The sequence below is a fragment of the Propithecus coquereli genome, unplaced genomic scaffold (assembly GCF_000956105.1).
Source record: "Propithecus coquereli isolate 6110/MARCELLA unplaced genomic scaffold, Pcoq_1.0 Scaffold213, whole genome shotgun sequence".
In the NCBI taxonomy this organism is placed as follows: Eukaryota; Metazoa; Chordata; class Mammalia; order Primates; family Indriidae; genus Propithecus; species Propithecus coquereli.
Window position 1 is genome coordinate 1,874,691 of NW_012146412.1, and position 22,364 is coordinate 1,897,054.

Consider the following 22,364-nt stretch of genomic DNA (forward strand, 5'->3'; position numbering starts at 1 on the left):
TTTTCACAGGTCCTCCTTTTCATTATTGTTCTTTAGGGGAATTGGGAACGGGCAAATTCCCAAGTCTCAGGCAACCACACTCTAAGATGTACCTGTATTTTATCCTTTACATAACTGGCATTTAGTTGGAGTCTTAGAGACTGCCAATTCACATTTAATTTTTAAATGCTAGCTCTTCCAAAAAAAAAAAAACAAAGCCAGCTTTGCTATCTTCACAAACTCAAACCTTCACTGTCACTATTATTCCTGTAGGGGGAGAACTTCAGTGGCAGCAGCCACCCGTGACACCGGTTCCCCCACGGGACACAGGACATTCTCCCTCCCTTGATTCTCTCGCAGGGTGGATCTGAAGTCAAATCCTGTTAAACACCATTACTATGAGCTTTCTCTTTTCCAGAAAGAAAGGTGCAGAGAGAAAGCGTAGATGGGGACGTGCTGGGGAAAGTCTGTGAAGCCGTCTCAAGCTTCCCCTCTGACTAACGTAAGTAACTGAAACGTTCTCATCCGCTCACTCACTTTCCCTAAAGACTAAACACTGGACGCGTCGAAGGCGTATGCAGTTGGGCTGCAGCTGCAATGAAAGACTTCTCTTTCAAATGTGAATCCACAGTTCCTGCAATGTTCCCAACAATTCATGAATGTTTTGTACAACTGTGTATGAGGAAAAAAAAGATTGGTGAAAAGGAAAAAAGAATTTCATGAGAGTAAACACTCCAGTTTGTGAGGCTAAAAATAAAAAAATGATAATAAAATTTAGTTATAAAAATCAAAGGAGAGTCTCTGAAATGAAATTTGCGTTTTTGTCTTGGTGAAAACTTGAATACACATCCCTTGCCAATAACTTTTTCAGGCACGCTGAGGAGTGACGAGAAATAGAATAAAAGGTGTGTTTATTCTAAGTGACCTTAATTCTCACGTTTTCTTATGAGCAAAGAAAAACTCATTTTTGAGCATCACTTTACCGTCCTACCTTGACGTCTGGAAAAGGAGCACAGATGGATAAACAGCCGAGTTTAGACACATGGACAAGTGAACACGGAATAGTGAGGAGAGGGGAAAAGAACGTGGAGTTCGATTATATATACGTGCACACAGAGAAGACAGGAGTGAGAGGTTTATGAACAGTTTTTATAAGGCTGAGTTATTCACTTAAAATTCTTCAATAAGTAGAAAAAAGCTACCAGTTCAACCTTAATACCATCTAATGAAAATGTTTCCTCTTCATTAAGAGAACATCAGGAAATAAAATGCAGGGCAAGACATTTAACGATTAACTAAATACTCTCCCCCATCTCTGGGATACTTCGAGAGTATCCGTCTCAGACCACTTGAGAAATCCCTCCCAATCACTGGATTCTGTGCGTTGGGAATCTAATGGTCCTGTGTTGTAGCTACCGTTGCTTTTCCAGTTGTTTATTTCACATGCAGAGGCGTGCCGAAAGGCCGAGGGCTCTGACGTTAAATCCCAGCTCCGGCACTGGCAGGCTCTGGTCCTGGGCAAGGTCCTCACTCTCTGTCTCAGTGTCTTTTCTATAAAATGGGGACGATGATAACCACGCTGAGGGACGTGCACAGTGCACTTAAGAACAACGTCTGCAAAATTACTAAATGGGAGCTGTGAGTATTCTGAACTTCAGAAATGCTTCACCCATTTGGAACTCTGAACCCTGCAGCTGTTTAATTTCATGAGGAGTTTCTTGGGATGTCCCCAGACCAGGAAATCTCCCTCCGAGTTACTGTCGACCTCGAAAGTAGCGACGCTCTGAGCGTGGTTAGCAGCTCACCTGAGGAGCCTGCTGGCTCAGGCTGAGGCTAGGGAAGAATCCTGGGTCCTTACCCTTTTTGGTCTCCTCACTGCTCACTTTTAAAAAGGTAGTTTGGGATCATTAGAACCAGGAAGTTAGGACAGCTTTTCAATATCTGATACCTGGTCACTGTTTTGAGTTAGCTACAATTCGTACACAACTAAATAGAGAAATCCGATCCTCAAGCTTTTCGTGCTAAATACATTTTCACATATGTAAACATATAACCCATTTTTAGAATTCAATATACCTTTGAGTGCCTTTAAAAATAATTCTACAGCTGTAACACTATGATCAAGCAAATAGATTTCAAAGCTGTACTTAAAGTCTGCCTCTGGAAGGGAAGGGTTTCCTAAGGTGAACAGTGTCGGGGCTGCCTCACCGCAATGGTCCGAGAAGTCCGGTTGCCAGCGACTCTTTCCTGGCTAGCTGCTTTCCTGTGCGGGCCCTACTGGGCACACCCCAAGAAGCTGCTCAATCACACCTGTGAGAGCACTCCTTAAAGAGCACATGGCCCAGTTGTGGCTAATCTGCTGAATTTTTTTTTTTTTTTTTGAGGAACAAAATGCATTCTTAGGTCAGCACTAAAATAAGCATATTACTCATTAATCATTAAAAACTACTGGAGCTTAAGATCATCAAAAGAACATTACTTAAAATAGGAAAGAAAAAAGAATTTTCTTTCCAGCAGAATTCAGAGCATAGAACATTGCCTTCAAATCTGCTATAGACACACAGTGGTTACTGGAAAAAAATCAGCTTCTGTGATGTTTTGCACCGGATGCGCATGAACCTGGACTGTGGCCCTCCACGCAGGCACTTGGGCTTATTTAGTTTTACAGCATCTTTTTCATCGCCTGAGCGGGAACAACTACAAGTACATGGCGTGTTGCTAGTTACCATGCCAGAGATACCCCTCTACATAAAAAAAAAAAAAAAAAAAAAAAAGGCCATTCAGCCTGCAAGATGTGTCCGTTTTGTTTAGTCACTTTGCTTTCTCTTTCCCGAGAGCACGAGCTGACACCGTCAGTGACATATGACAAGGTGGCAAGAAAACCACTACTTGGAAAGCAGCCCCAGGAGACCCCTCAGTGGTAACGGGGTGATTACAGGCGAGTTATCTAATGTCTTGGCAGCTCAGTTCTTCATTTGTTCTGACTCCCACTCCTTGTTGTTGCGGAGGAATAAAATAATTCCTTTGAAAACACCCGGAGAAGTTTTCTTTTCTTTTTTTGAGGGAGGAGGGCACTATGCAATTGTGAACAGCGATGATGCACACTCCGCCGACACTCCCTCCCTCCCTCCCCGCCCATGCTGCTGGCTAAGAAGAGTCACTCATCTATCAGGGAGCACATGACCACGGGAAAAAAAGATACGATTTGGTGCAGCAGACAATTAATCCCTGAGCTACTATGAAGGCGCCTACCAAGCTGAATGTGGATACAACCAGGATATATTTGAAGTTATCAGAAAATAGCTGTTCTAAAACCAGAGGATTCACGTCCTGCTGCAGAGTTAATCGTGCGAGGTAGAGGGGTGAGAAGACAAAGCAGAAAGGTGGGTGGAACGTTCATTCAAAGTGGAGAGGAGGTGATGTGGGAGGGCCACGGAAGGGGCCCCGCACGGGCAGCGACTGCTGCCTTTGTACTAGGAAGCGGCCACCAAGCCCAGTGCCGAAGCCCCATAACCCAAGACAATTATAATGACAAAAATTACAATAAATAATGAAAATAAAGAGGAGAGGAAATGGGGACAGCAAGATTAAGGGACTAGTCCAAGGTCATACAAATGGTGGAGAGCAGAACTGGGATCCTCATTGGATCCAAAGGCCATCTTAGTGACTGCAAACCTGGCGTGATCACCGGTGAACGTCAAGGTTATCTACAGTGGCAGATCCCATGAATGACATTTAACCTGTGTGTGGTATCAACACATTACAGCACGTCGGACCTAAACAAACCACCGTTGGCGTGCTTGGATGCTGACCAAGACAGCGCAACCTCCCTAGCAGATGGCAATAGCGCAGGAGACTGAGCTCTTGCGGGCAGATTGGATTCAAAAGACCAGAGAACAAAGAGTTCTTTCAATGCTGAGCTTCTCTGAGCTACACGGACAGCTTTCTGTTGCCACCACTGTTTACAGGACTTGTTTTGGAGTGTCTCTCTTGGGCTTGTGGTTGGCCTAAAGTTTTTGATTAAAGACACTCTCCATAATAGAAACAATGTACTAGATTAGAAGTGACAATAGAGAGGACTATGTGTGTCCACATGAAAACTTTTCATGATCCAAGGTTAAGCAGAATATCTGGAATACCAAATTCAATCTATGCAAGGGTTCTGATTATGGGGAAACTATGCATACACAACCTGGAAAGATGAAAAGAATAAAAATGATTTATGTGGAAAGGTGCAAAATCATGGATGACTAATTCACTGAAAACTTGACATCATCTGCCATAATGCTCTCAGAGTAACAGAGAGCACACTGCTTTTGGAAAGACTCTGCCATCCTGACTAGTGGCACTGGGCCACTGCTCAGTGGCTGCCACACACAACAAGGCGCTCGTGGCCAAACGCCACATCACACATTTGAAATCTTGTGCCGCCATTCCAGGTCCCGAGACGCATGCCACGAAGCAAATGCCAGGCAGACCTAAACATACTTACTCTTGCAACAATGCTTGCGGGGGGGACACTGAGTTCATTAAAGGGGGTGACATTTCTTCAGGATAGTAATCTGTCCTCTGTGGTTCGATCCCAGGCTCTATTTTAATTTTTTTCTGTAATACAGGCTTCTCATAGGATTCAATTACAGGTACTAAAAAATAAAAATAGAAAAGTCACTCTGTGTGCAATTTACCAAATTCAACTTTTAAGTTCACTGCAGAGCTCCTGTCTGTAACACTGACGTGTGAGATTTATTTGCCTTTGACAAAACTGCAGCAGGAATGAATCTGTGGGGATTCTTGTCTCTCCCGACCACTACTTTGCCAACAAGCAGCAAACAAGGAACTGGACTTCTAAGACACAGCCCCCAAAATGGTTCTTCCTTATGATTTTTGGTTTTCTCCTTTCAATCCCTTAGTCCTCTGTCTATGACCAGCCGGTAAACAAGGTGGTTTTTGATAGCCATTCGTTAGCACCATGATCAAAAAGTATTTATTAAATGCCTTTTGTACCGAGAACTATGTTGGTATCCAATAAAGCAATATAAAATTCAAGATTCTTTCCATCCCCAAGTTGACAATCATACAGTGAAAGTAATCAATCATCTTGGTATTAATTAGCCTGATTTTGGGGAGCTCTTCCAATATCAACACTTCAAAAAAAAATGGCAATGCCTCAGGCTGACGAGGAATCCTTTGAAGAGTTCGACAGCTCCTGCCCTGTGCTTCCTCACCCAGACCACCTGGAGAAGACCCCGTCTACTAAGCGGGTGCAGCGGCACAGAGCAGTGGTGGAATTTACCTTGCATGCTACTGTTCGAATTTTCCATCTCCTCCGACAAGGAGACCATGAGAGGCTGCTGGAGGTGACTCGTGTACATGAAGGGGACGGGCTGCACCACTACGGGCTGTATGACGGGCAGGATCCCAGGGCTCCGTATTCCGTGCCGGGAGAGGGCGGCCGCCATCACTGGCGGCATGGACAGCGGCACGCCGAAGGGCTGTATGCCCGGAGAAGGGGGCGAGTACTTCTTCATGGGCGGGCTAGAGGGCATGCTCAAGCCAGGCGAGGCTCTCCGGTGCGAGGACGGGAACTTCAGCGAGGAAGGAGAATTACCAGCCGAAGGTGGAGAACTCCGCTTGTTCACCGTGAGGTCCACCGGCTCCATCTGTATTCCGGGCAGGCCTTCCGGGGTCTGAAAGAACTTATCGGGTAATGGTGTAGAGTAAATGACCCCGTACTTGTTGGGCTTCATTGATTCCATGTAATTAGATGGGTAGGACTATCGGAAAGGGAGAAAAGAAAAAAGTGTAAACAGCCAAACAAGTGCATTTGCTTGAAACATGAGTTAAAACAAAAAGATGGAACAAGGCACTTGTAATTACATGGGCTTTACAAAGCAGTTTAAATTTAGATACATACTTGACCTTAGTGGTTACTGGGTCACAAGGAAAGCCTGAAATTTAATTCTAAGGTGATTCCCACGTCAAATGTCAAGGTTCACACCTGGCAAAATTCTACAACAGGCTACAACACAGGCTTGTGGGCCTTTTTTGTTGGGAATTGGAGTTGGAGTTCACCAAGAACCAGCCGAGCCAAACCAACCTGTTGCTTTTCGGATGGGGCTCCTGGCTGGCAAGAAATGCTCTCTAGCTTTAGTGTGTTTAACCTCAGCAGGCCTTGTGTGCGATAAAGAGAAACGGGGCTGCATGATATACCTTGTGCTGGGCCGAACGACCCATGCCCAGGGGGGCCAACTGATCTTAGTTTGCATGGGATCGTCCTGGCTTTAGCATTCGCAGCCCCACGTCCCAGGTAACTCCTCAGTCGTAGGCACGCCGGGAGGGTCAGTCACCCTATACACCTTTGTACTGAAGGTCCCCTCACTAGGGCAATTGTGTCCGTGGCCCTAACTTGTTCATTGGTCTCATTCATGATCTGAATGAAGCTGTAGACGAGCTGATTTCCAAATGTGTGGACGACACAGAACTATAAGAAATAACCAACGCGATACGACTCACATGAGGAAACATGGTGCTGAAGCCACTTGCACAAGCTGAGGCCCAGTCTTCACCCCGCTACACCTTGCGACTCACGCAGCAATGAAGCTGGAGGGCAGCCTAACGAGACACTGAGGAGGCGAACGGTCTGTCTCATCCCAAATCTAGACCTGCTCCACAAGTGACATAATTTATCTTCCAGTACCTTCTCTCTTGTCATTATCAGCATAACCTAACTTTCATCTACCAGCTTTAAATACGAATAAAATCAAAGTAATTTCACACTATCCTAGACCATGGAATTCACCTAAACTACTTCTATTCCTTAACTAAAATTGTTGTATTTTGGTTAAATTTTTTTGTAGAAGCACGTTTAATTTTTAAAAAATTAAACTCAACATAAGCCATTTTCTATATTCATAGGCATTTTAGCGGAACAAATTTTTAGTGATGACGTGTCATGCTTACTTGCGGAAAATTATTTGTGCCTGCATGTTTTACCGTGACAGTGGTGAGGAACACGCTGTGTCTCTTCCAGCTCGAAAACCTACGCGTTTACGGTTGGGAGGCAGTGACAACTCGGGACAGGCCAGCACTCTCCACTCTGAGCCTCCCTGCCCCTCCAGTGCCCACTACTGTGAGTACAAACCGCGGTGGGGCGGCAGTGGTCTTGGGAGATCATACCCTTTCCTCTCTGGGCCTAGACACATGTATCTGGTTCAGAATCAGCTGTGCTGTTTTCAAAATTCCAGGTGCCTGTGCTCCTCCAGGCCTACTGAGCATCAGGGTGTCAGGGCACAGGGCCCCAGGCAGCCACATTTTTTATTACATAACTTTATCTGGTTTTGATGTCAGTTTCTCATTGTTAAGATTATGTGTTTTGGTTTTTTTTTTTATTTTTTTTATGTGTTTCGTTTTCTTCTGTCCTTTCTTTCTCTCTCCAGATTGTTATAATCTGCACAACCTCCTAGAACCGGGATTCCTGCACTGTGGTGTATGTCTCTCTGGGGGTACACAGGTGGGGTACGGAAAGAACACACGTTACTTTAAAATATTTGTGTGTTTATTTGAATGTGCTAAAAAACCCTGATACATATTTTTTACAGTAGTGATATAAAGCTCCTCTTTAAAATAAATTTATTATGTTAAAAAAACAATTCCATAAAAGGCAAGAAAGTAAACGGTTAGAAGTGCAGGTGCCGTGAGGATGCAGCAAACTTGCTAGGCGGTACGTGGGACCCCCTCCCAGGAGGTCGCAAGGTGACGAGATGACCTAAGCGATGAGCTGAACATAATGTCTGACAACCAAGCTGTACTAGGAGCCCTCTGGCAGTCAAGGGGTGCCCGCTGTGTGGGCTTCGCTGCTCCCAACCAGGATTTCTCAGGCTTTACTGTGCACATACGTTCACCCGGGAATCTTGTTAAAATGCAGACTTTGCGTCACTGCAGAGTGGCCCAAAGTGCTACAGACCACCTATTTGAATAGCAAGGCTCTAAGTGAGAGCTATAAAATAAATATGCTAAAGGTCAACTTAAAGGGAGGAAAAAGCATTTTCACTACTAATACTGCTTAAAAACAAGGACATGAAAGATACAAAATCGGGAAATACAAAGTATATATATGAAAACAGCTTTGACTTATATAGCAAGGATCAAACAAAGACCATTTCTATCTTTCTTCAGAGCCAGGCACACATAGTACAACATAAAGTGCAATGTCCAAAACATACAGCAACATTAATATTAAATATTAAGTAGATTTAAATTTAAATATTAAAATAGGCATTATTAAAAGCAGCACAAGGTTCATTAACAAAAAATATTACAAACTATATACAATGAGAGTTCCAGGAAATAATTAAATAAAAGGGGGAGAAAGATTTCTCCTAGTTCTAAAGTCTAACATGCTTTATATAATTCTCTAAAGCGCAATAGTTCTGGTACCAGAATAAAACTTGAGGAAATGGGAGGCAGTATTGTTTCTACTCAACTGAAATGTAGCTTCTTTCTTATTTTCAGCGCTATTCTTCCAAGACCTCTCTATGACCTAGATTTTAATGCCAATAGTTATTGGCAGCTAAATGGGGAGCAAAATGAGGACACACTTTTATAGCTGTCATTGCTGGATTTTTCTATCCATGGCGTGAGTTTAAGGAAAGCAGGAATTTAGAACCTGAGTGATTTGCAAATTTAATAATGTTCTCAGGTTTCTTAAGCCTAAAGAGAAAGTGACATAGAAATATTAGTTTGTGGATAGTTTGCTCTCAAATGAATGCCCTGTCCCCTATACTGGGGAATGCATTTATTGTAAGGTTCAAGGCTAAAGGTGGGGACACACATTTTAGATACAGACACCCGACTCTGAGTATATAAACTATTTCTAGTCCACCTGTCTTACAAAAGGATAAAGAAATGTGTTCCTTCAAAGTAGTTCACTGGCAAATTTAATAGCTGTGTTTACCAGAACCTTCTATAGGACAGATTTATTTTATTTGGGTGGAGCACATGAGCTATTGCAACCAGTGTGCAATAATGTGGTTCTCCAGTGCAAGGACTGACACAGGGTTTGATCAGGGCATGTGCCTCGGGTGGGTACACTCTGGAAACAGTCACATCCCCTCTGTTCCTGACCATCGCTAGCTTCTAACAAAGCAGAACAAGTAAGCAAGGCTGGACCTGTCTGAAACCCAAATCAGAGGCGAGTGGTGAGGACGCAGAAAATGTGCCTCTGGCCATGGATGGACATCCCACGCCCCGCCGTGCACACTGCTGACCCCGGGAAACCCTGCATCCTAGAACAGAGCAGCATGAAGACCAGACACACACGGGGCTGTCCCTCCCTGCCCACACCCCCCGCCCAGGGATGGTAATGGGTTTACTTTTCAAAATAATCTGCTATGAAGAAAAATCCTGTCCTTCTGTTGTAACAAGCATTCCAAAGTCCACACCTCCACACAGTGTGCATTTCCTTGCTGACTGCTGCTTTGCTTCTCTGAGACGTGAGGCGTGGGCCTGGCGCAGGTGCTCAATAAATACTTGATGAATGTGCGAACTGAATTAACATGCTATCGCAGCACGTCTGTGCTCGTGAGGGCTGAGAATTATACCAATTCTTTTGAATCTCAAAACAAAAAAGACTGCAATTGTGACGGAGAAAAAGACACAGGGTTTGGAAAATCTCCTAAAGCTCTAAATAAACTTTTTATGCTAAAGTGAGAGTTTCAATAGTTTCTTATCTTACTGGGAATAGTTTGGTGAGTTTTCCATTACAAGACATATTAAGTGGATGAAGTCTCCACTTCCCTGTTCACTACTGTGGAAAAAGTACACGTCCGAGACAGGGCAAGTCAAAGGAATCTTCATCCAGGGGCGGAGCTCCAAGTGCAGAAAGGCGCGGTGCACTTACGCACACTCTGGAAACAAGATGGCACGCTCCTCTGCACAAACCAGAGCAGAAAGCTCCCGTTCCACCAGGCTCAGAAGCATCCTGAAAAGTTTCTGTTAGAATGGAGCAAACTGCTGATTTTAAGTTCTTCTCTATCTGTAAGGAGTCTGTTAGATGACACTTTCCATTAAAAACAGAAAAAAAAAAAAAAAGGGAATATACTTTCTTCCAAAAGAATCTTTCTACAGGAATAAAAAAATAAAGAATATTTAAAAAATTTTGTGGGCTTTTCTTTTTACAATTGTTTTTTGCCTCTTGAATTAAATCCTTTAATTGTCAACCTTTTTGGAAATAGTCAAAACAACTTCTTTACATGTGCATTTTATATACATGTTGTCTCATGTTTAACAAAATTTTAAAAAAAGGAGGCTCAGAGAGTTGCTGGTGATCTTGCCAACACTGTGTGGAGAGTGAGTAGCAGAGATTCAAGGCACAGAACTGGGGAGGGAGGGTCTTCTCTGCTCCCCATTCTTGCAAATTTTAACAAAGTGCAGGTTTAGCGGAGCACGGTATGAAGGCCTTATATTTTGGTAAGAGAAATGGGACATCCTCACTTTCTCTAATCTATAGCAAAACACCAAACAAACATTGTTTTTGCTGTGCTATCCTTTTAAAAGTGGGGTGAGGGGCTAAAAATATTTTTATTCATTTGTAGAATTAAAAATTTTTTCAAATGCCCTATAATGCCTTAATGTTTACAACATTGACTTGAATAGCCAAAGACTTTGACTTTCAGATCAAAGACTAAATTAAAATAAAAATGATGGGCATGGTGGCTTGAGCCTGTAATCCCAGCTACTCGAGAGACTGAGCTGGGAGGATCACTTGAAGCCAGGAATTTGAGACCAGCCTGGCAACATAGCAAGACCGTCTCCACCAAAAATAATAATAATCATAATAATAATAATTTAAAAAGGGAGAAGAGTGGAAACAAAAGCTTTTTATTTAATGTTTTTAAGTAAAATAATTATAACGCCCACCCTATTCTTCAAATGTTTCTGTTAACTGAGGTTTCACAAATTAAGATTTAAAAAGAAAACCTTCATCGTAAAGACCCACGCTAACTTTTGGTGAAACCAATTAAATTCTGTTAAGTGTCAGTTGAAATTGAAATCTAGTGCATGGAGAAAAAGATCATTAATTGCAAAACTACTTCTACATACTTTAACTTCATATATTAATATTAGTTACAACATTACAAGTTTAACAGTTAATTTCAATTCATTTTATTTCCCATTTTTTCAGTTAAGTGCATTTCCTTGCACTTAATTGTATCATTCCAACTTAACAATGTGGACCTTCATTTTAGCTTTAAATTAGGCTCTCAACCCATATTTATTTTCATGCTTGATTGGAAGCATTAGAAGTACACTGAATAGTAAAACGCATCATTGATGGCTCTGCATCATTTATAATATTAATCATATTCTCCAGTACTAAAAACCTATTCATATTCCAAGGATATAATTAATAGGGAAATTGTGTACCTTCATTTTCCTCCAACATGATCACGCAGTGGTTGGAGGGTGTCGATGAATATGATGATAGCACTGAATAACAGTAAATTTATTTTTTTGATTAATAAATTTCTGAATGCTCAGTTATCATATTCAGACACTTGGTTATCCAGTTATCATCCTGGAATGTAAATGTTATTTCCATATAGCCTCTGACTTAACTTTTCATTGCAGATACTGGTAAACACTTCACTGGCTTAGTAAGATCCATGGCAACTCAGTTCCAAGGGCCTCAGAGTGACCCCCGAGTCTTGTCTAAACATTTCTGGCAGGAACCTCCACAGCCAATGCACAAAGATGATCTAATTTTGCAAGCGTGTCATTACCAACCTTCAGATACACAACTCAGGCCAACTTTTTCCCATTGTGAGTATTTTCCAAGCCCGTGGAAGAAAAGAGCAAGGCGGAGTGAGAGTCCTGCCTTGTTATTCAGTATTCAACAAACCAGATCCCCTGAAGTCTAAACCGCTGCCTGCTCTGAAGTCAGACACTTCCTCTGTCCCCAGGTCTCATCTCCATGGCACTAGTGTAGTGCCTGTATAAACACCTGGAAGAGCATCTGGCGGCCTGGCTCACGAGAGGGGCTCGCTTAGCACTGAAGTGTCGAAAAGGACGATGAATATAGCCCCACCTCGCCACAGACGCCTCCAAGCAAAACGGGATTCCACCCTCGTCTCCCGGTCCTCCCCCTTGCTGGCTCTGCCCGTCCTCTCTGGCGCAGCCACAGCTCCACACGCCTACTGTCAACGCTTCGTAAGCAAATCGCTTTATTCTTAATATATTTTTACACATAGAAGGGCTGAAGAGTTTCTGTAAACTTACTTCTGTCACGACTGGATTCACCTGTGGCCTGAGTTCTGTCCTGATCGTGTCTTGGGGGTGTGGGGCACAGGGCTTAGGAAAGCAGGGGTCCCACTCATTAAAAGGCACACAGTTGATAGGAGAGTATTTATTTCACTTATTACTGGGGGCTTTGAGAAAAGATTTGCCTATGAAATGCCTGCCAAGTGATGAATAACTTTAAGGAGTAACACAAGACACAATAATGTTACTATCCCTTAGAAGAAATAAGGAAAGGCACTCAATTTTGGAAAACTTACCACTGAGACAGGGTCCATGGCCTCTTGCTTGACAGGGACTGGGTCAAACATGAGCATTCTTTTAGTTAAACCTTCTAGGGTGCTCTGGTGTTGGGCCTAGAAACAAAACAAGGTAAACATTTAAATCTCAAGGTTCCTTTAAATACAAACTAGTAAAAATAAAATATAATATTCCTCCACCCGCCTTCTCTACCCCATTCTCTACTCGGCCCCTGGAATGGCTGGAATTTGCTTCCTTTACCTATGAAAGATGCCATTTTATATAATTAAAACCAGACTCCATGGTCATAACAGATGAGAGCCAACTGGCATTTCTAACTCAAAAACATAAACCCCGGCATTTCTGGAACAGTAGGTACAGCCCCTTCTCAGCAGCAAAGCTTGCTTAGGATTGCTGCGCAACGCACTAGAAGTTCACATTACATAAGATTGTTAAACACCTTTCCTTTTCCCCTAGGTTCATTATAGAAACATCAGGGGAAAAAAGACAACCAAAAAGAAAACCTAGAACCAAACATCATTAAAATCTTTTTTATCGTAACAAACCTCTCTTTTATTTTTTGAGATGGGGGTCTCACTGTATCACCCAGGCTGGTCTCCAACTCCTGGGCCCAAGCCATCTGCCTCAGCCTCCGGAAGAGCTGGGATTACAGGTGTGAGCCACCACGCAGGGCTCCTCTTTTTAAACGGGACCATGGTTTACACACCACTTAGTACCTTTCCTTTCACTTAACAACTATTGTGAAAATGCTTCTTTTTCAGTAAGTACGGTTCCATACCATCCAATTAACTGTGCCATACGGCATGAACAGATTAGTTAATTTATCCTTTTTTACTGGCACTTAGGTTGCTTCTAATTTTTCCATTACAAGCAGCAATGAGCCTCTTAATACTCACATCTTCCTGTACATCCTTCAGAAATTTTTGGGATAAATTTTATGAAGGAGAATTCTCGGGTAAGAAGTGTATACATTTTCCAAAGCATCTGATGTATTATTCAACAAAGATTCCCTATTATTTTCATTAATAAAATAGAAGCCATTTTCCAAAATTTTAACCACTTAAAAAAAATAAAAACTTTGCCAATTTGTTAGTCTCAAAATGGCAAATTATTTTTATTCTAAGTTGATCTGATTATTGAAGTTCAATTTTTTTCATCTTTATTGACCATTTAGACTTCTTTTGAAAAATGCCTACTCAAGTCTTGAGCTTTCCCCTCCTCCCCGGGCCATTTCTTATTGTTTCCTAAGCACTTTTCACATATGGAGAAAATCAGCTTGTTTTCATTCCAATTTCTCCTAATTAGGAAATTAGGCTAATGTAAAGGAAATGTCCATTTTGATCCTGTCCTGTCCTTCTCTTCTATTTTTCTCTCCTTGTTATCTCTGTTTTCTTCTGTGTTGTATACTAGTCTACCTCTAACAGTAATTTACATCAAACCAACTATTACACTTCCTCACAGGGCAAAATATTCGGTTTCCTCAATGTTCAACTGCATTTCACAAGGTTACAGAATCACTGTCCAGCTACTAGACTGATCTTCAGAAACCCATTTCAGGCACTTACTATCCAAAGTTGGCTTTAGTGTTCAGTGCTTTGATTGGGGTAAGATCTTTATGGATCACCCTGGTTTAGGGGGCAAAGAAAAAAATTTCTAGATTGAGTTCTAAATGAAGAAGTTGCAGAAGTCCTGGGTTCTGAGTTAATTCCTGTGTTTCAGTATTAAAACCCTCTGCCCCCACCTCCATGATAGCAATCCTATAGCTTACTGAGTCTGTGCTGTACGGGTTATACCACGATATCTTCTCATATAATTGTGGAAGTAGTATTGTGTAGTTCTTGCACTTCATTGCTTCATTGAAGCCTGTTCTACATCTCCTGCCAACACATGAATCTCATCAAGAATTGATCAGGCCCTGACTTCAAAATTCTATTTTCCTTCATCACAGGACATATTACAATTTACAAACACAATTTGTGAGGCTGCTCAACTCAATGGTGCTACCTCCCTTATGTATCCCAGCAAGAACAAACCCCAATAGCCAGTGAAAAATAGATGATTTCATAATGAAGGATGAAAACGCTTTTGTGTCTTGGGATCTATTATTAACCAGTTCCCAGCCTAGCAGCTGTATGGATGGACATGGTTCTAAGAATTATTGTCCAGTGTCCCACAGTGGACCATAAATAAAAGATGCGAGATCTCCTGCTTCCATCAATGAGGTCAGATAATTTAGCAGCCCTGACTCACGGCTGGCTATTCTGCTGCAGTCCCCCTCACCAAGCCTTTGGAATTGAATTCACTCTTACAGATTTATCTGTTACACTAGTCAGGATCTTGATGCAAATCCTTCTTTAAAAAAATGCACTCACATTCTCAGGTGTATAAGGCAAGAGCCCTGGTCTTAAGACTCAAGCAGACTGCCACCTAGCCCAGCCATGGGACAAATTTTTTCACATGTAAAATGTAGACCCCCACCCTCCCTTACCTACTTCTCAAGGTTTTAGGTCTATCAGATGAGATTAAAAAACAAACAACTCCCACACCCCCACATGTCCTTTTGCCCTCTCAACTATTTATGTCAGCAAATATGCACATGACTCTGGGATACACACAACACTGAATGTGTTGGTGTCTACTTCTGGAGCCACGTCCGGTATTTGCCTCTTTGCTCATACACCTAGTCTTAGAGGTCAATCCCTTCACTCTTCAGTGAAACGCGGACTAAATTTAGTTTCGAAGTTAACAGTTGCCTACGTCCTGCATGAGGTCTTGCAGACGGCCTCGTCCCTTCGCAATTGCACTAGCGCAACAGCTGCCACGTGAGGCCAGCGTGGCCTCCGCCCCTTGCTTTATCTGCACTCTTTACTGCCAGTAATTGTGTCACAGTAGAACAAATTAGGATGATGGGTTCTCAAGTTCCTTTCAGTTTAAATTCTAACATTTAGCTCTTGTAGCTTTCAATGACTCTGCCTAATGCCTACAGCAATAACTACTGAATCCATTTAGAAACGAATTACACATTAGCCTGTGATAACTTTTATCATTTTAAGACATTATTTAAATCATTATTGTTCTTAAGTTTTTGTTTTATCCAAATTTAAGGAAACTGATGTTTTGCAAGTCTTGTAATCCTAAGAGAAACATAAAGTCTAGTATAAAACACTGATCCTAACGAAACCTGATTCATTTTTGTTAAAAAATAATTACAGGCCGGGCGCGGTGGCTCACGCCTGTAATCCTAGCACTCTGGGAGGCCGAGGCGAGTGGACTGTTTGAGCTCAGGAGTTCGAGACCAGCCTGAGCAAGAGCGAGACCCCGTCTCTACTAAAAATAGAAAGAAATTAATTGGACAACTAAAAATATATAGAAAAAATTAGCCGGGCATGGTGGCACATGCCTGTAGTCCCAGCTACTCGGGAGGCTGAGGCAGTAGGACCGCTTGAGCCCAGGAGTTTGAGGTTGCTGTGAGCTAGGATGACGCCATGGCACTCTAGCCCGAGCAAAAAGAGTGAGACTCTGTCTCAAAAAAATAAATAAATAAAAAAAAATAATTACAAAGGTATGTTTATTTGTACCTCAACGTAATTCAAATGTTGATGAAGGACTATTTCTCATTATAGAAGCATTTAAGCTAATAAATGAAGAAGGATAGTATTAGAAAACATCATTTTGCATCTCCTAACTAAATAATGCATCACTGGACAATTAAAAAAAGTCTGTGCAAAATGCAAATGTCACAATGAACAGAATCAAACTCATTAACCATTTACATGTCCAACAGCACTTTGTTCTTATTTCGGTAACTTCTGAAATGACTTTTAAATGATTATGCTTTTAGTGACAGGCATACAATATGAAAAGGAGAACATGCAAAGAAAACGCCTGGAATGATACATCCTAACCTGTTAACAAGAGCTTCCTGGGAGTGGTGGAGAGTGCGGGTGGGGCACAGCTTTATACACACCTGTGTGCTAACTTTTAAGTTTATTAAGTCTGTAATTAAAAACTTTTAATAAAAACAAGTGAAAAGAGGTAAGCTAGAAAGGAATCAAATTTAAGAAAATCAAAACATTAATATAAACCAGGCTTTTATTTGCAAAAAATTTCTGTACTTTGTACCCATATCTCTGAATAGACCACTTTTGTCATTGCTATTGACTTTGTTTATGGGTTCTGGTCTAGCATCAGAAGAGAGTGACTGCAGTGTCTTCAAAGTGCCTGCTGTGTAACTGAGAAGTGACTTAAGCACTGGAAGAATTAGGGTCCCTAAACTTGGTGGTCTCTGTTACCCTTGGGCAGCTCAGTGCTCCTGGGATACTACCATCATTTTAAAAGAATGCTACATAAACCACAAACCCACAGGAAATCAGTTACTCAACACCGACAGCAATCTTAAATAGCACCAGTAGGTGGCATACTACAACAGGTATTAGAAACCAGGCCACTGGCAGTCAATCCCGGGTGCCAACCTCAGTCTTTAAACCTAGCATTTTAACCAAGCTGAGGAATTCTAGTAACCATTTTATGTGGGTATCACCGAGATGAGGCCCCAAATGTGGTTCCATTTTTTCTCACAACTATTTCCCAATAATAAACACATTTATATCTTCATTATATTTAACTAGCTTAGCAGCAATACATTCTAAGGCAAACTAAGCAATCCCAGGATAACAAAACTGCATTTAGAAAAGAACAAAAGGGCAAAACTGTTTTTAAAAAAATTCTAAGTTATCGAGGTGCTTAAAAGCAAAAAATATGTAAGAACATCTCCATTGTCAAAATAATCTTTCCCAAGGTGTTATTTTGCTGAAAAGGGCCAATAAAGCAGAATTGTTGCCAAAAAGGAAGAAATGGATTTCCCTTCACACTCCTTCCATTTACATTTCTGACTTTTCAGATGTCAAAAAAAGGGTCAAATAATTTGTCACAATGCAAAACTGTGTGATCATGTATTTAAAAGCTTGGAGAATCACTTACACGAAGTTTCTAAAGCAATACAGCCCTGCCTGGGAGTCCCGTTGAGTGGCGTCTGCGCCCCGACAGTCGCTTTATGAGGGAGGGTACACAAGAGCCTCTGTGCTCAGAAATCCACACGGTCCTCAAGGAGAGGAGGTTGGGGGAGTTCCCAAACCTCTTCTGAAAGTGGCCTGTCTTGAAGCTAGAGTGTGTTTTATTACAGAAACAACCTTACAGACCACTGCCGGCCCCTTCCTCAGAAGCACGGCACGGGGTGGGGGGTGCAGAGAGAACGGGCATGTGCCCGACCAAAGTTCCTTCCTAGCTTCTTGGGGACACTGCAAGACTCGCCTCTGACATTCTCCCTTCTCATCTCCGGTTTTGGTCCCCTCTCCATGTCCTACTTCTTCCCTCAGACCCTCGAAGACCCTCTACGTTATCCCCCCCACGCTGGTCTCGACTGAAGGCTCCAAATGACCTGCCTCCCTCCAGGCAAGCCTGGTCTCCCGGCTGGCCTCCGCAAGCGCAGGGTTTGCGGAAACAGCACGACTCAACCAGCACGCCCTCAGTTAAGTGCCCCTCTTAAACCCCTCCAACTGTCTGGACTTTTAAAAGAGGAAACACGTCACATTCCCCCACCCTTTACTCCCCAAAAGAACTTCAGGGAAAAAAAGAAAAAAAAAAGTTGTGTGTGCATACGTGTGTGATTCTCGGCCAGGAGGAGGGCCAGGCAGGCAAGCAACATCCCTGCAGTCAAACTTCCTTTCCAGAGAAACTTTTCTGTCTTCCTTTCTTTGCCCAAACTCTTCAAAATCTCCTGATGGCTCAAGTCATAGTTAACGGCAGCTGCCGCCGCCAGAAACACAGGGACAGGGAACAGATGTCAATAGGCATTTTTAAGCTGGACGCTCCTTTAAGAAAAGCTAAAGCGCTGGCACCTACCTGAAAGTGCGTCCTTTTCGTAACGCCACGATTTTCACCTGCCTCTGTCGTCTATCGCTGGTTTGAAAGGAAAGAAACTCCACGGAGTATCTCTAAATCTTTGCCCCTCATGAGTTACTTTGCATGAACGTGTACTGTAAGTGGGAAAGAAGTTAATTATTTCGTTTCAGATGAAATATAATGATCCAGTGAGCAAACAATCCGCCCTCTCCCTCGCTCTGCTAACAAGCCACCCAATTTTACTTTCCTGCCTCCACCCATCTGCTCCACCCTATGGAGAGTTGCCAAGGCGAGTCCAACTTGTCCAAACAGGACACGGCTTCAGATAAGATTCTGCCCACACCCTGTACTTCGGAAAGACCAAGTGAAGCAATTGATTTTGCATGTAAATAAGGACAGGTGCAAAGGTAACAACCAAGCAAAATCCCTACGTGTTTCCAGACTTGAGGCCCAGCAAAGCAGGGGAGGGCGCTGGCAAAACCCACACTCACTTTCAGGTCAGCCCTCAAGTTCAAGGCCACCTGGTTAGCGGCATCCCACACCTATCCCAAAGAAATTTTAACAAACTCAATCATTTTCCCTACTAGGGTTGCACCTTGTTCTTCTTCTTTATGCTCTCTGACAATTCTGTCTTAGTTTTAAGGGCACGCAACCCAAGACAAATTGAAAAATACCCATGATGTCTAATCCCGCTGTGCACTATCTCGCCAGGCCTCGCCTGAGCCCTCACAATTCTCTTCTGTGAAGCGTTATATAATCAAATCCAGAGGGCTGCGTGAGGCCACACGCCTCTCATCTGCTTCTGCCTGGTGCCTCCCTATCGCCGCAGACCCACCCGGACTCCACCCTAAGGGGCCTCCACCCTTGGGGCCCCACCCTACAGGGAGTGGGAGCCTGGGAGGGGCCAACTGGCTCTGGGCAGCAGCCAGTTCCTGGAAATTCCAGCCTGAACAGGGATGGCTGGAACCTTAAAAATAACCAGAAAGAGTCATCAGTGTGGTAGTAATTCTCTCTGCTTCTGAGAACCCTCCATTAAAGTTCGCCCCAAAAAGCCATTGAACTTTTGGATACAAAACCATGAGCGAATACTGCTCTCCCTTCAAAAGTAAACAAAAAAGAAACAAACAGAAAAAAGTATTTTGAACCACTGCTATCAACATGGCCCAAACCCAAATCCTCCCCTCCTCGCTCCTTCCTCTAAACGGCTGTCCCCTCCCAACCTTCCATTTGCTTTATTTTCTGGTCATTCACCCTGGAAACCTAGAGGTCATCTTCAAAGCCTTCATCTCCTCTGCTCTCCATTTGTACTCCTCACACCTTTTCCTCCACTGGTCTCCCCACCTCCACGTGCCCTCCTCTCTGGTCCATCCTGACCCCCTGCCACTTGCACTTTTCACAGTCCTTCCCAAGTTCACAAGCCCTCCTCCCATGGGGTTCCCCGGGGCTCGCAGAGCCGGCCCAGGCGCCCATACCCGGCACCCCCCTCCAACCAGCTGCCCCTGCTCCAGCAAGTGCCCTTATGCTGGCTGCCCCGGCTCCCCCACCCCACCCCAGGCCTTTGTTCATTTTTGGCCCGATGCTGATGCTGGGCAACCAGCGTGGAATGCCCCCTCCCCTTCCGGCTTATCTAAATCCTCCTAATTCTTCAAAGACCAGCTCAAGGCCCTCCCTGCTCTGTGGGGCCAGCTGATCCCTCCCTGGTAGATCCCAGGCTGCCTCTTCTCACCTAGATACACACTGGGCCTTTTAGCTTTCCCAGTGGTACCACCACCAGTGTAGGGAGCACCTGAAGGAGACAGGTGTGCCTCACCCTTTCTTAGAGGGCTCCCTCCCCACTCCCCAGGAGATCAGGCTTGTCAATGAATGATTTTTTTCTGTCAAGCATATAAGAGCACTTAGCCCACAGTAGGAGTTTTACACACATTTCCCTTTCCCTCTGAATGCACTTGTCTCCCTTACATAGGTAGTGGGCGTGAAGGAGGGCCTAACCCTAAAGGACACCTAGTAAACTAAACTTCCTTAAAAAAGTCACTGCCCCTAACCTTAACCTTGCCTGTCCTGGGTACTCCAGTGACCCTGTCAGTATCATCCTCAAAGAATTTATTATTATCCACCCAGCGAGGTCTTCTAAACAAGTCTGGTGTCAAGGTCTGTACTCTCTGTTTGGAAGACTAAAATACAGAAAAAGAGAAAGAGAGAGAGAGGGAAAAGAGGAGGAGGATGAGAAGGCAACTACAGAGGGAGGGTGTGTGCATGGGGGAAACACTAGGTTTTTAAAAAAGGACACTTCCCTTGAGCAGGGAAAGCAAGGGGCTAAGTGATGTAAAAGGTTTCCTGCTGACCATCACCATCTTCATGGTTGGTAATCACCAGGCGTTGTTCTTTACATGGACTGTGTCATTTAATGCCAGTGAGGTGGGTACTGCCTTCCCCATTTTACAGATAAGAACACTGAAACAGAGAGGTAAAGTAATCTGCCCAGATCACACAGCTGCTAAATTGTACAGCCAGAATTTGAACCCAAGGTAGTCTGACTCTAAGGCTGGTGGCCTTGGCACTCCACTCTACCACTTCCCCAGGCAGAGGACATTACACCACAGACAGTAAGAGTGGGATAGCGATTTCTGTGAACAGGTTGGTCCTTGGGGGAGACGGAACACAGGGAGCGTCTACTTAGAGTAGTGACGGTTTCCACTCCTCCCAGCTGGCCCCTGCTGCCCACACTGTCCCGGCATGCGCACATGGACACGAGATCAAAAGACACATTTGGAAGGCCCCAAATTAGGTTATTCTTCTTCCCAGCCAATACACCTGCAATTGTCCATAAAACTACTGAGAAAAATTGGCAGCTTTACCCAAGTAAATACGGAAATCCTCATAATAACTGTACAAGGGTGGAAGGGTCAGGTCCTCATCCCCATTTTAGAAATGAGGAAATGGAGGAACAGAGGTGAAATGACTCACTCAATTTCACAGAGCTGGTTGGACCTTCCGCCAAGAACAGAAATCTGTCTGCCTGCAGACCAGGGCTCTTTCTGTTCTGCTTCAGAGCCTGTGTGCTATGGGAACTCGCACCGGGGTCACTCCCCCAGCAGGGAGGGTGTGGGTGCGCTGTGCCACACTGGCCCACGTGAAGCAGTGCCATCAGGAGGTTCCAGCAGGCAATTAAGATTTCAAAATGCCTTTTCAGGTTAGATCACTGTAGATCCACTCCATCCTGTGGCATAACTCTGAGTAATGATTGCACATAATCTGAGATGAGCTCTAATAAGTAGGTGCTCAATAAATACTTGTGAGATGAATAAATGAATGGATGTCAAACTACACTTTTCACATGCTGGGATAAATGAAGGATGAAAGGCCCTGGAATAATCGTATACCAGGTGTCCTACACGGAACATTTATCCAGTGGCCAGTGAAGCCAGCTTGAAACATCATCTTCTAAAATGCAAAGTAAATGTGAAAACTTTGGGGAGCTTGGGAGAGAAAAACTCCCTTGTTTGGAGAACTAAGTAGAACAGGAACTTGATCATACAAATGAAAGTAGTTTTTGAATGTAAAACTATGGAAGGTACCAGGGCTTAAAGTGCAAGAAGAGACAAAGGAGTGGATTTCAGTGATTAGATTCAAAGAACAGTAGTAGTTGTAGTAGTAGTAGTAGAAAGAATAGCATATAGGCCAATGAAGAAAAAACCCACACTCGATTCAGAAGTCGCTCTCCAGGGTAGAATGCATTGATCTCAATATCCACTTGATTTCTTCTGTCCAGATTTGGCCAAACTCCACTGATTGGGGCTGAGACTAGTTCTGGGCCACCCTGGCAGGATCCCCAAGCCTCCCAGAGCCCGGCAACCATCTTGAGTATGTCAGACTAAGTTGGGTACTCCCGGGTCCTCCTGCAAAGGGGGCTACCTCAGGGAGCACCCCCT

General features: G+C 43.5%; 1 protein-coding gene across 6 annotated transcripts in view; it reads right to left on the reverse strand.

Annotated features, from left to right (window-relative positions):
• Positions 1–22,364, reverse strand: part of KLF3 (Kruppel-like factor 3 (basic)) — a 34,253-nt gene that overhangs the window by 6,208 nt on the left and 5,681 nt on the right. For 2 of the 6 annotated variants that reach the window (XM_012644497.1, XM_012644499.1), the window contains exons 2-5: positions 18,436–18,569; positions 12,534–12,629; positions 5,273–5,753; positions 4,472–4,622 (exon numbers count right to left, since the gene is read on the reverse strand). In XM_012644497.1, coding sequence (XP_012499951.1) covers positions 4,472–4,622; positions 5,273–5,753; positions 12,534–12,590 — 689 coding nt within the window. In that variant the 5' untranslated portion in view covers positions 12,591–12,629; positions 18,436–18,569. Of the gene's footprint in view, positions 1–4,471; positions 4,623–5,272; positions 5,754–12,533; positions 12,630–18,192; positions 18,300–18,435; positions 18,686–22,364 lie in introns of those variants that run through there. The other 4 variants (XM_012644501.1, XM_012644498.1, XM_012644500.1 and 1 more) reach the window with 4 other exon arrangements.